At 37.0% G+C, this 14,403-nt stretch overlaps 1 protein-coding gene and 1 pseudogene across 1 annotated transcript; both read left to right on the forward strand.

Moving 5' to 3' along the window:
* Positions 1-1,738: 1,738 nt before the first annotated feature.
* On the forward strand, positions 1,739-5,327 carry LOC103340057 (zinc finger protein GAI-ASSOCIATED FACTOR 1). Its single transcript, XM_089042298.1, has 4 exons — positions 1,739-2,526; positions 2,624-3,020; positions 3,122-3,378; positions 3,868-5,327. Exons 1-4 carry the CDS (start codon positions 2,403-2,405, stop codon positions 4,641-4,643), a joined length of 1,554 nt encoding a protein of 517 aa, XP_088898424.1. The 5' UTR covers positions 1,739-2,402; the 3' UTR covers positions 4,644-5,327.
* An 81-nt stretch (positions 5,328-5,408) lies between these two features.
* Positions 5,409-10,372, forward strand: LOC148914615 (eIF-2-alpha kinase GCN2-like; annotated as a pseudogene).
* The last annotated feature ends 4,031 nt before the right edge of the window (positions 10,373-14,403 follow it).

Consider the following 14,403-nt stretch of genomic DNA (forward strand, 5'->3'; position numbering starts at 1 on the left):
AATGTTATGAACCCTTGGACAAGCCTCAGATACTTGTCGAATTCAAAAGACAAAGAAAGACTTTGGGATCTATTCAAAGATAACCATAAAGTAAGCAACATCGTTTTTATAAAGTAACTACATTTTAATTTCATACTTTACCCTTTAAATCCACTTATATAAGCTTCATAAAGCTTATGCGCATTATGTAAACACCTTTCAAGTTTTGCTTTGGGATTTTGATCCTTCCTTTGTTATCCAAAAAAATAGAACTTATACATTAAGCAAAACCCCTTATTTTATTATCTTACGATTAAGTAAAAACCTTTTAGAACTGACTTTTCTCAACAAGTGTGATAGTTGTGTGATTAATATGTTTTGCAAAAGGCACGTGCATTTGGAGACCGATGACCCAAATAAGTTCACAAACAAGAGGCAAGCACATTGTTTTCTAGTTTAAATTCTGATTTATTATTTGCGGCGTTATGATCTATATTATAAAACCAACTTATTTCATAATAATCTAAACTCATCTTACGTTCTATTTGGTGCATGAACAATCCAACAATAGATGAATTTTGCTTCACAATGATAAGAAAACCCTATGTGGAAGGATCAGAAGCCATTACTTTTAATTTCACAAAAATGGTTTTCTTCTTTTGAGTTTGGACCACCATGACCGATCATCCATCACTTAAAAAAGGGGACACGAAATTGAAAATATCAGACAATTATTTAAGCGTATCCTCCTTAGTCTCCACTCAAATGTTCATGAGATCATTGGGAACGTGTTCGTGGAAATGAGGACAAGAAAGAGCGTGAATCGTAAAAAAATACAAAGATAAATCGTATGAAATGACTTATTACAAGTGAATGAAGACAAAAATAAGAAGAATAATATATTCTTTGGAAGGCGGAAGACCCTATCCTATAATCATAAATTATAACCTACTTCACATGGCGCGCACACACATATTTTCCATCGATCAATTCAAAGACTACTTCCTTTGATTTTGGTGGAGATCAAGACGACTTATATTCTATCTTAATTAATTCACTTGTCCTCTTGTAGTCGAATGCTTTGTGTCCTCTTGTTACCTTCCTTGTCTTCATGCATTCTAACTAAGTACCATACTCTCTCTCTCTCTCTCTCTCTCTCTCTCTCTCTCTTTCTGTGTGAAATGAATTGGCAAATAAAATCACACAAATAATACGTTTTAAGTGTTTTTTTTTATGACTTAAAATAAGCTTACAAGTTAAATTCTTAGGGACAAAATTTTAAAGGTCAAGCCACGTCCTCACTTTGAATCCTACGTGTAAAACCACAACTCGTTGAACCCAGTAAAAACAGCATGTGAATAAAAAAGAGAGCAGTAATTGAACGTGGTGAATCCAAGGAAACCTCACAACGTGTCCAGATCAGAATGGGTCAGAACACAAAAATCTCCAATCAAGAAAAAAGCAGTTTGACTTTTGTGAATTTAAAGCACCGGTCGTCGACCATTAAGATTGTCCTTTGGTAGCCCAAAACGCATTCAAACACTCCACTAAACGACAAACCCATCGTATTTGCTACCACTGTTTTTCTCTTCCGACAACAACACCCAAAGACTCGACAGGTGGACTGTAATAACCTCCGTGTCCGTAATTAGAAGCTTGAACAACAAGTCATGGCCAGCTCAGGTTAATCCCCTGCTTGCCACTAATTAATCTCGATTAAACATCTAATTTTTTAATTGATCACTTTTCTCAGTTTCTCTCTCTCCTGAAAAGTCAGTGAGAAAAGCAGAGGAAAGTCTTTGGCTTCAGACTCTCTCTCTCTCTCTCTCTCCGTCTCTCACACAAGTCACAGCTTATTCTATTTCTTCTCCTTATTCACAGAATCTTAATCTCACTCTGTTCTTGGGAGGCTTTATAAAACCCTGCCTTTTCTGTTCTGAGTTCTATTTAGACGAAAGCTCAATCGGGTTGTTTTGAGAGTAGTGAAGTAGTTAAGAAATAACTACAAGTTAGCTGAGTTTTTTTGATTTTGAAAGTTTTAGATCAAATTTTGACTGTTGGATCAGAGTATCTTTCTCGGTGGTTGTAATTTTTGGGGTTTTTTCTATTAATCTCTGGGTTGAGTGAGAAGCTTTTATTTTACTCCCTTGGGTTTAATCATTGTGTTTCTGGGGTAATGTATACTTCGGTCAGAGATCCATCAGACAGAGCTGGTAGGTGGGCATAGAGAAAAAAAAAGGGGGGGGACCTTGACTGGTAGATGAGAGAAAGAGATGAAACTGAACCCTAGAAAATGAAAACTTCGTACCTACAAGGCTTCTTTGGAGTTCTAAGATGAAAACCCAATAGTAGATTTTTTGCTTTTTGTCCTGTAGATTGAGTTCAAAAAAAAGGAAAACCCAAGAGAGAAATTCTTAGTTCTGATGCCGACCGACCTGGATAATTCATCTACAGCTTCGGGTGAAGCTAGCGTTTCTTCCTCTGGCAACCAACCTGCTCCTCCCAAACCCACCACCAAGAAAAAACGTAACTTGCCAGGAATGCCAGGTAGCTCAAAAAGAAAATTCCCCAAATTTGTTTTTTACACTGATGTTCATAATCTTTGTCTGATTTGGTGAAATTTGACTTTTGGGTTTTGTTACAGATCCAGATGCAGAGGTGATTGCTCTGTCTCCCAAGACCCTATTGGCCACAAACCGTTTCGTTTGTGAAATTTGCAACAAAGGGTTTCAGAGGGATCAGAATCTGCAGCTTCATAGGCGTGGTCATAATCTGCCATGGAAGCTGAGGCAGAGGTCAAGTAAAGAGGTGAAGAAGAGAGTCTATGTCTGCCCAGAGCCCTCTTGTGTGCACCATGACCCATCAAGAGCTTTGGGTGATCTCACTGGGATAAAGAAGCACTTTTGCAGAAAGCACGGCGAGAAGAAGTGGAAATGCGATAAGTGTTCCAAGAAATATGCGGTTCAGTCGGATTGGAAAGCCCATTCCAAGATTTGTGGTACCAGAGAGTACAAATGCGATTGTGGGACTTTGTTTTCAAGGTTCATAAAAGCTTTGATTTTTATCTGAAATTTTTTATGTTTTTGAGCTTAACTTGTTGGGTTTTAAGTTGGTAGAGTTGTTGTGTTTTTGGTCTTTGAAGGAGGGATAGCTTCATAACACATAGGGCCTTCTGTGATGCTTTGGCTGAGGAGAGCGCCAGAGGCCATACCCAAACTCCAACCCAGACTCAAACGGAAGTGAATTTGAATTCAGAATCAGACCCAAAAGCTCAAAGTGCTAATTCACCTCCACAGCCAACGCCACAGCCACCAGTTCCTTCCCAAGCTACAACTTCATCAGTCCCATCTCAGTCAGCTGGTTTATTATCTTCACCTATGCCTAGTACACAAAATCCAGGTAAATATGTCCCAAATTGGAAAATTGTCAATCTTTTCAGTTGGGTTTTGTCGGATGTGTTTTTGTCTGTATAAACAACAAAACTTAGTTATCTTTGTTTTGTTTGTGTGTGTGTCTCTCTCTCATGCCATGGATCTTGGAGTGTAGTAGTTTTTGTCTGTTATGAAATTTGTTTTCAGCTGGGTGTGTATCACAGAATGGTAACTGAACAGAGATTTTTGGAATTTAATTAACAAATGAATAAAAATAAGCTTCTTAGAGGTTAATATTAAAGTTTTAGTTTTCAGACTGCGTAATCTCAATAAAGAGACTAGTGATTCAAAAGCTAAAAGGGAAGAGTAAGTGGGTTAAGAGAAAGGAAACCATTATTGATCCTCCTTTTCCTTCAAAAGTCCTTCATAAAGAAAGGCCTAACTTTCTATTCCTGTATGTTCTGTGTGTTTAAGTGTGACCCCTTTAATTTTTTTATCTTTTCTCCTTTGGTTGTAGTGACAGAATTGGCTGAAAATCCCACACAAACTATGGAAGAAGCACCAGCTGTGACGGGTCCGAAGGGGAACTGTAGCAGCAGCAACAGCTCAAGCAGCAATGGTAGTACAAGCAGTAGTGTTTTTGCAAGTTTATTTGCTTCCTCAACAGCATCAGCAAGCTTGCAACCTCTTCAACCTCCTGTATTTACTGACTTAGTTCGAGCCATGGGGAATCCAGATAGTACAACTGACATAGCACCATCTTCTTCCGTAGAACCTATCTCTCTTGGCCTCTCAACCAGCCATGGATCCTCACTTTTTGGGCCTGCAGGACAGGAGCGTAGGCAGTATGCGCCTCCACCACAACCAGCTATGTCAGCTACAGCACTGCTTCAGAAAGCTGCTCAAATGGGAGCAGCAGCAACTAATGCATCGTTGCTTCGTGGGTTTGGCATTATGTCTTCCTCATCATCTTCTGCACAACAAGAGAGTTTGCAATGGAGTCAGCGGCAAGCAGAACCAGATAGTGCCTCAGTTGCTGCAGGGCTTGGACTTGCTCTTCCTTGTGATGGAGGTTCAGGATGGAAGGAACTAATGATGGGAAGTCCTTCCATGTTTGGGCCTAAGCAAACCACACTCGATCTTTTGGGATTAGGAATGGCCGCTGGTAATAGCCCCAGTGGAGGCTTGTCAGCCCTAATTACATCTATCGGTGGAGGCCTCGATGTAGCCGCTGCAGCTGCATCCTTTGGAGGCGGAGAATATAGTGGTAAAGACTTGGCAAGGGGCTCATGAAATGGAATATTGAAGAAGACATTTTGTTCCATTTGACTTAGAGGAAGGGGTGTACAAGGTGCAGGCTCATCTGGAGTATGGAAAGTAGATGTTGCAGAGTGAAGTAAGACATACATAAAAATAAAATAAAAGATTAGCCCTCATGGCATAGAGGTAAGCATCAGAACACAGGCAGTTGGGTCTTTTTTATTGTTCTGCTGCCTTGGTGACTAGGGCGAAAACGACTTTGTCTGGCTGGTGTAGACTTTTGTGAAAGCTAAAACCAGAGAACCTTTCTTCTGTTTGTTTAACTTGGGGATTTCAGCATACGTGAAGTGTAAGCCAGAAAAATGGGAGGAAACGTGTATGTTAGTTTGTGTTAGCTTAAGGTGATTTGGTGAATGAATATGTACCTACTACATGCATTCTTTAATTTTGTCAAGTTTCTCAAGCCAAGCCTAGTGATAAAGGTTCAGTGGATGAGTTTTACCAATTGGGTTTGCAAAACTAGGCCTAAGTTTTTCTTTGTAGCAATTTGTAGTGGCCAGGTAGCGGTAGATGGATGTAGTCTGGGGCTGATCTTGTAAATTACTGTTTGAGTAGGCTGTAGTTTTTGGGCTCCCGGACTTGGTCAAACCCTCCAATTTCCATCACTTTGTATGTACAATTAAATCAAGATTAAATTATTATCTTCTAGTTATTTAAGTTCTTGAGGCTGAGATATGGGGTCTTTTCTTTGGTTTGAAGTTAGCAATTGAGAAAGGCATCAGTAGTCTCACTATTGAGATGGACTCAGCTATTGCAGTCAATCTCTGTCAGAATTCTTCTATGCTTGCTCTGCGCCCCTTAGCTGCTGCGGTTAGGAGCTGTTGTGACCTTATGCAGCAGTTTCCCAGTTGTGCCCTTCAGCATGTTTTTCGTGAGAAGAATGTTGTTGCTGACCGATTGGCTAATTGGAGTTATCAAGTGGATCTTGGGCTGTGTGCGTGTTTGAGCAGGCCCCAAGTTGGTTAAGTGCTTATCTTGTTGATGCGGAAAGGCTATAATGAGGGCTTAAAGTGAGGAGGTTATTTGAGGAGGTCAAATCTCACCATCAACAAATGTAAAGAAATCATGAGACTTAAATATTTTAAATGTTTTGACGGTCGGATCGGTCTCCTCAAATAACCTTCTCACTTTAACTCCTCATTGTAGAAACTCCTTGTTGATGATCTGCTTGGAATTGTTCATTCCAAATTGGTCTGTTAGACTAGTGTGTGTAGTCTGTTTCTTGGGGCTTTGCCCGCCTACCTAATTTTTTTTGTTTGGTTGGCATGTTGGTTTCTGTTGGTAAAGGGCACCTGAATATAAAAGATGCAATGGATTTATTAACTTAAGAAATTAAATCAAAGTTGATGTTTCAACAGAAAGACATCCTCCTCCTGCATTTCTTCCAAGCCCAAGTCTTCAACCGAAGTGCAAATTCTTGGAGACAAGTGAAAGACTATTCATCATTTGAAGCTTCATCTGTTACCAAATGAAAGAACATTAATTTTTTTTAATCTTATGTTATAAAGAATACATATGTTACAAAATGAAAAAAACAACAAAAAAACAAAACTCAGGCTTCAAAAATATAATTAGCTAATTAGCTAGCTATATCACTATAGCTTTGGCACTCTGGGTACAAGTGCAGTGCGAATCTGCATGTCAAAATTAAAGTTTACTTATCACCTTAGCATGAACTGGTTCATAATCAAGATTAAAATTGAAATTAATTTTTATAACCTCTATCTATTTTTTTCTGCCAAACACTTGGGAAATTGCATTTATAAATTACGCCATAAGCACTGTACAAATACAAAAGCCTTGAAGGCTAGAACAAAAGCTGCTAGAGGGCTACACCAAACACGGAGGGATGTAAGCGCATCATCAAACTTATATGGTACACACCTCCACTTAAAGCCACACATAGCCAACTCAATGCCACACAAAGCCACAGACAATCGGGCTTAATCACCTCAAATATGTAATAACCAAGTACAACACCCATAACGCAACTTACAAACCAAAATTCTCTCGAAGAGAAACCACAACCACGCATCAAACTCAACAAAGTTGATGCACTTATTGTACTAAAACAAAAACTGAAACCTAACAACAGCCACTCCAAGCCCATGACTATGGCTTGAAAGAAGGCGGACCCAAAAGAAGACCCATAAAGCCGCCGCCGTCAGTGTCATCGATGCCGCCGCTACCGCCGCTGTCACATCCAAAACTAGTACCTACAGTAAGAACACAAAAAACAACCCAACAAACCCAATATCCAAACAAATCTGGTTAGAGACGCGAAGATCCAGGTGGTTCTGGGTACATATTTAAACTCGCTACCCCCTAAACTCCACCTTCTCCACAATTCTGTCAAGCTTTCCCCACAAGGAGAGAAGCAAGCTAAGAGAAGGAGAGATTGAGAAAGGAAGAGAGAGGAGGAGAAAGAGGAGAATGACTATCAGACATTTTTATTTTATGTATTGAAAATGAAATGGCAAAACTATAATCTAAAGGAGAAATATTGGAGAGTTTACTGCCAAACTGAAACACGAAGAGAGAGATAATTGTTGATTGACTCTGTAGTTTTGTATATTGTGATGGTATGTATGAATGTGATTTAGGATTTAATGGATTGTTCAATTTTTTCTTTATTTAGCTTATAGAGTTCTTGATTTAGTATTTACTTATAGATTTGTTATCGGCAATATACTTGATATTTTCTTTAAAATCTTTATGCTCTTGCCATTAAAATCTTTATGTTTTTGTGTTGAAGTTAAAGCTATAAAGAAAAACATAAATATTTTAATGGCAATGGAAAGTTTGAGATTCCAAGAGATCAAGGATTGACATGTGAAGCAGGCAACCTAAGAAACTGGTCAAATTGCAATATTTGTTGATGATTTGTAAGAATGAATGAGATTTAGGATTCAATGGATTGTTCAATTCTTTCTTTATTTAGCTCAGGATTTATGGAGTTAGTTCTGTTAGACAAAGTCAGATGTTATCTGCAGATTCATATAATGACTTTTTATCACAAAAAGTCCATGACATTTGCGAAACTATCAGATTGCATCCTTAAAGTTTTTTTTGTATCACTCATGGTCCCTAACGTTAATATAAGTGCTCTTAAATAATTCATCTTCTAAAAAAAACTGTTAAATCCAGAGATATAATGATCAAATCCATCCAAAATTATAATATATATATTTCTTTTCTCTCTTTCTTTTCTTCTTCTTTTGCACTCCTCGATTATAAGCAAATGGGTCTGTGTCTGTAGATTTTTCACACGCTCTATTGAGCAAGGTAAGAAACTATTTGACAAAAATCCTTTACGAGTGGCACATTGGGGCAAAGTGTCGTGACATATGATGGATTAAGTCTCAAACAGTTTCGACATTCTATTGCGATTTGGTAAAAAAACATTACGTAGGGGAGAAGCTTCCCTTTAGTGCCAAAAATTGATACATGCGTGTCTGTGAGCAAATGGCAATTTTTTTCTTGAAAACATTCAACTTCCAAAAATAATTCCAGAAAGTTCCACACATTCATTTTATTTTTTCATAATCTATCATGCAAACAACCCCGCTTTTCTTCTTCCTCGCTTCTTCTACAACTCATTGGCTACATATACTGCATCTATATTTTCCGTCTGATGCAGGAGCATCTACAAGCCTGATAGACTGAGTGGGCCCCTTAGCCAACTTAGCCGGTCTTAGCTAGCCCCTTAGCCAACAACCTCATTCATTCCCAACTTATCAAATAAAAGACTGACCAAGGATTTCCATTGTAGAAGTGCTTCAAGTGCTTGCCCCATCTGCATAAGTTCAAAATATCTTAAAGATTTCAGATTATTATTTAACATAAAATGCTGTAGGAGTCTTCATTGTCTACACACCAAAAATGCAATATAGGCAAAATGCAGCTTCGCGAGAAGCAAGTCCTCACAACTTCCATAGTCTTCTAGTAGAACACTTCCTAAGAATTTTGTCTGAATAGATCAGTGAAAGTCCGACCACAAAAAAGATGAAAAAAAATCAACAATCCAACTTAAAAGAGGAGGGAGGTGGTTCTTACCTTGTCAAGATTCAAAGAAGTAAATTGTTGGCCACGGATTCCTTTCCGTTTGATAACACGGAGAATTGATGTGTAGTAAAAGCCTCTCGTCTTAGACTTGTCACTGGGTGTTGAATTGAAATGAAAGAAGAAGAAGAAAGAAAGAGAGAAGGGAAGGAAATAATATATATATATATATATATATATATCAGTCTCGATCTCTTTGACTACAAGGGTCCAAGAGATTTGTGGTCATTTCACCGTTGGATATAAATTCAACGGTTCACTCACTTTTGCACTCATTTTAAGAAACTTTTTTGAACCGTTAAATTAACATCGAACGGTGGGTGACCACAATCTCTTGGACCCCTGTGGTTCAAGAGATCGGGGATGATATACATATTTATAATTTTGGATTTATTTGACGATTATATATCTAGATTTAACAGTTTTAGTTATTTATTTTTACATATGGATTATTTAAGAGCACCTATATTAACGTTATGGACCATGAGTGATACAAAAAAACTTTAAGGATGCAATCTGATAGTTTCGTAAACGTCAGGGACGTTTTGTGATAAAAAGCCTTCATATAATTTTAGTTCAAATTCAAAGCTTAGTGTTTTAGATTAAATGTGAATCTTGTTGTAAATTTTGTTTAGAGTTTTGCTTCAAACTGTATCATGCATTCTAGGTTCAGTTTTGTATTTTGAATATGTAATCCTATACAAACATCAATATAAATATCGGATCACACCACCCTATGTAGGATTCGACATGGAGACAATTTATTGTACAGTCATCTAAGTCATAATTGAAGATCCAAAGCTTTTTCAAAACAAGCAGTCTAGATTGCTCACAGACTATGATGAGGTTAAAGCCCTTGGTAGTGAAGCCTTTGGTGTTTTTGTCTCCTGCAAGAGTAAGATAGATGAGACAACTTATGCTGTGAAGAAAATTACAATTGGAGATGAATAGGAATTCAAGTTTGATCGGCTTAGAAGGTAAGTACTATTTGGCATTTGCATTTTTAATTCTGACTGTGTTTAGACTATAATGATGCTTATTTTATGTATAGGGAGGTGCTGATGTCACAGCTGCAGCATCAACATATCGTACAGTATGACTTGAACCATTTTTGGCTGGTATAAACAATGTTGTGGATGGTGATGATGGAGGGAGTTCATCGGTTAGCAATGTTGATCTCCCTTATCTATACATTCAAATGGAGTTGTGTTGGAGCACTTTTACAAACGTTATGGTTGGTCTTACATATATGCATGCCTAAGGAATTATGCATGGAGATCTCTCTCTTGCTAATATTTTTAGGTGTGGTGATGTGTGGAAGATAGGAGACTTCGGACTAGGTATATTCATCCTCTCTTAAAGTCCATAAATCTTTAGTGTTGTGGCATGGTTACGAACAATGACTTAAATTGACTAACAAATATTTGGTTTTTATTTTCTTCTTTGCAGGCCAAAATGTGAATGATGAAAATGATGATAAAGTGATTCAAGGCATAGACATGAAAGGTACATATAAAGCACCAAATGAAAATGAGGATTGTGCTGTAGATATCTATAGTGCATGTATTCTTCTGTTCGTGATGATGTTGAAAACGAAACCCATCACCGACATGGAAATGGTAGTGTCAAACAAAGTATGACAAATATTCAATTATGCTCATATTTGCTCATGTTTTATTCTTCTCCAATACGGAGGTATTTATACAAGTACAAAGATGTGTTAACCCTAAATAAAATAGGAAATATATCTAAATTACAATATGAAATAAATCTCTATTACAATAGGACTAAATAATAGTTGGTAAGTAATTAAAATTCTAACTAAATAAGGAACTAAAATCCTAACTAAGTAAGGACTCGCCAACACTACCCCTCAAGTTGGGGCAAAGATATTTCGTACGCCCAACTTGACAAGCAAGTCATAGAACACCATACTCGACATTGACCAATCGAACAACTGTAGAGAAGACCTTGTCATAAACCATAAGTAAAACAACTACCATAGAAGGACACATAAAGGCAGAACACATAAACCATGTGAGCACAGCAGTAGGTAAGGCAGAACACAAACCCTGTGAACATGGCAGTAGGTAAGGCAGAACACAGAAACCCGTGAGCACGACAGTAGATAAGGCAGAACACAGAAACCTTGTGAGCATGACAGTAGATAATGCAGAACACAGAAACCTTGTGAGACATCAGTAGATAAGGCAGAACACAAAAATCCTATGAGCACGACAGTAGATAAAGTAGAACAAGAAGCAAGTGAAGAAATAAAGGCATCAACATTGGGCATGCCAAATAAATATTTTTCACTCCCCCTCCCCCTTGAAGAGAGGGGAGGAGAGCACTTAAATTGCAAGGAGAACGAAAGCACAGGTCCCTAGATCAGAACCTGGCTCTGATACCATGTCAAACAAAGTATCGCAAATATTCAATTATGCTCATATTTGCTCATCTTTTATTCTTCTATAATACAGAGGTATTTATACAAGTATAAAATGTGTTAACTCTAAATAAAATAGGAAATATATATAAATTACAATATGAAATAAATCTATATTACAATAGGACTAAATAATAGTTGGTAAGTAACTAAATTCTAACTAAATAAGGAACCAAAATCCTAACTAAGTAAGGACTTGCCAACAGGTAGTAGAATTGCAACTTTGAAGAATTGTGGGAGCTGTCGGAGGAGTGGAATAATTATCCACAGTGGCAGTTAGTGTTGCGGCTCGTGCATTGGAGACCGGACTTGAGGCCTAGTGCTGGGGATGTTCAAACCATTGTTAGTGCCAACTTACACGAGCCTCTCCAACATATCTTCTGCCTCTGCCTCCACACCATACCATATACTCTCTTTATGTTTGCATTTTTACTGTAATTGATAACAACCCATGAATTGGAAAGTACTACATACAAGCACCACATATAAATGCTAGTACAGACAGGAAACTGATCAGGAGCTATTCTATGAGTTGTTATGGACGAATTTCATAACGAAATTGGCTTGAAATTAAAAAATCATACCAAGAGCTTGAACAATTATAATATGCTAGTAGTACTTAGATGTTTTTATCCTTTATAGAATAACCCGCATCACTGTGTACTGTGGAGCATAATTTGTACCATTTTAGATTTTGGACTGTTTGATAAAGTTTTACTGAAAGCTTGCAATTTTGATTTGACTGTTGTATAAATCCCAAAGAAAAACCTGTTTTTGGGTTTTTATTCTTTTATAGAGATCCTTTATAAGCTTAAACACCATTTTTTTAATATAAAATTTTTACCTTCCTCTAGCATCCTTGAGAATAAAGAATTAAAGACACCAAAAATGTTAAGTTAGTGATACTTAGCAAGTTTAGAGATACTTAGATATCACTTTATGAATGTGAGTCGTCATGAGTGCAGCAAAGCTTTGATGACTCAGCATTCTCCAGTCCCTACTTACACTCTTACTAGGATTTGAAGGTCCCAACTGAGAGAGAGAGAGAGAGAGATTATAAATGTAGACAGTAGGCAGGTACAAGAAGAGTGCACTGCACTTAAAAAACTAGGAAGAGGAGAAAAGGGAAGTGCAGAACATTCAACAGAAGTATTACTTATTTATAGAAATAGCTTCTGTGAACCATAATTTCCTTGCCCCTTGTTATCAACTGTCATCACCTGAATGGCTCAAACCAAGGTCACTCAGAGGGCAGCTACAATATCAGCAAGAGCAGCATCAATAGCAATAGCATGGGAACTCTTCATTAACATCCTTATGATATTGAAGTTGCCAATGCAGAGAGGCCTCTAAAAGATGAGAAGCCAACAAAATTTATTGAGCAAGACATACATGCATTTTTTGTGAAAGTGGTCAATTTTCTATGGCAGGCTGGAGGGTCTTCTTATCAGCCTGTTTGGCCAGTGAGTTTTATCTCTCTTAAACACTACACATCTTCAGCAAGAACACAGAGAGAGATAGAAAGCATAATAGGGATATAAATATTACATCTAATTTCCTATTAGATTTGATGATTCTTCCTTTCATGTTTACTGTTTTGGTATTTTGTCACATATATATATATATATACTGGTTGTTCAATAGTTGGCTCAATAGTTGGATTCTTTGGTGCAGCATTGGGTAGTGTGGGAGGTGTTGGAGGTGGAGGTATTTTTGTACCAATGCTTGCCTTGATCATTGGTTTTGATCCCAAGTCTTCCACTGCCATTTCCAAGTGTTAGTAATCACTTTAACTTTTATCTTTTCTTTTAACTTGTTAATTTAATCTTAATGTATTCAATTTAGACAGAACTGAAGAACTGTATGCCATCCTATTGGTCATGCAGGTATGATAATGGGTCCTGCAGGTAATTTAATTTAATTAATTAATTTATAAAAATTGCATAGACCTCCTTCCAACACCCTATTAAACACAATCAAAAAAATCTGCCTCTTGCTAATGAGGTCATACCATAGTAGAAAAGTATGTTTGGTCTAAGATTAGTGGTCTCAAGTTCGAAGTCTCATCATTAGTGTGTGTGAGTAAATTCCACCACCTTCCTATCTTTGACCAAAAAAAAAATCTGCCTCCTCAATCCTTTCGTATTTGTTTTTAGCAAATAATGTTCAAATTCATTCACATATATCATATTTTATGAATGTTGTAAACAAATTTGGATCCTTTTATCATGTATGGCAGTCTAAGGGCCCAAGAATGTTCGGAACGATTGGCAATTCATTTTGATTGGGGTGCGCCAAGCCCAAACTGCAGTGCAATACCTGATCCACATATCAGATATTAAACTTGTGAAGCTATTTTCTGTGTTTTCTTACAAGTTTTTTCATGATTCTAAACCATTGAAGAGAGTGTTTTAACTTCATCCTTGATCCATGCCGGATTTCAAAATCATGGACCGAAAAAAAAAAGGTATACATTGTGTTTCGGTAGAAAATTTGTTGGGCAACTTGGCACTGTGAAAGGATGTGTTGTTGGATCCTTGTGTTACTAAAAGGACCGCTTTTTCTGTTGTAAAGTTAGTGGAGACCAAGCTCACATGTTGGAAACAGTGGCGGTTTCAGGATTAAAAAGTAAAAACTTATATAACAAACTTGTGAAACAAGTGAATTTCATTAATAAACATAAAAAAAATTACATAGTGAGAGGAGAAGTAATAAGCCTTATCCTCAAATGCATTTATATCTACAAATACAAAAACTAAAATAAAAACCAAAATAAAAAGTAAAATAAAAAAATAGAAATTTTTTTTATTTCACATTAAAAAGAAAGATAATATAGAGGACTACATTAATTTAAAAAAACCATATTTATTTCTAGTGAAATGGGAAGGAAGAAAATTGGCGGTTCTAGGTTTTTTGTTTTTTTTTTTAAACGAGTTGTGACCTCATTTCTCTCATTGTTTCCTTTTATAAACGTTTATTATGATATCCATTTTTAGCTTTCCACCTCGAGCTCCATAGCCCTATCAATCATGTTTCGCAATTTATGAAATAGTTATCTTTGTGCAAGACAAATTTTTAAAAAATCATAAGTAATGTAGGTAATATTTTTCTAACAAAAAGAGAGAAGGAAAAGGAAGAAAGAAGAGAGAGAGAGAGAGAGAGAGAGAGAGAGAGAGAGAGAAAAGAATGGAAAAAAAGAGAGGAGGGATGAGAGAAGGAGAGAAA

Source organism: Prunus mume, linkage group LG8 (genome assembly GCF_029339155.1).
Source record: "Prunus mume cultivar Tortuosa linkage group LG8, ASM2933915v1, whole genome shotgun sequence".
NCBI classification, from domain to species: domain Eukaryota; kingdom Viridiplantae; phylum Streptophyta; class Magnoliopsida; order Rosales; family Rosaceae; genus Prunus; species Prunus mume.

Bases quoted from the DNA above. Each gene is read 5' to 3' on its own strand.
- LOC103340057 (XM_089042298.1), top strand. From the start codon at position 2,403: ATGCCGACCGACCTGGATAATTCATCTACAGCTTCGGGTGAAGCTAGC. The intron at 3,021-3,121 runs GTTCATAAAAGC...TGGTCTTTGAAG, and splicing joins TGTGGGACTTTGTTTTCAAG to GAGGGATAGCTTCATAACAC. The intron at 3,379-3,867 runs GTAAATATGTCC...CTTTGGTTGTAG, and splicing joins GCCTAGTACACAAAATCCAG to TGACAGAATTGGCTGAAAAT.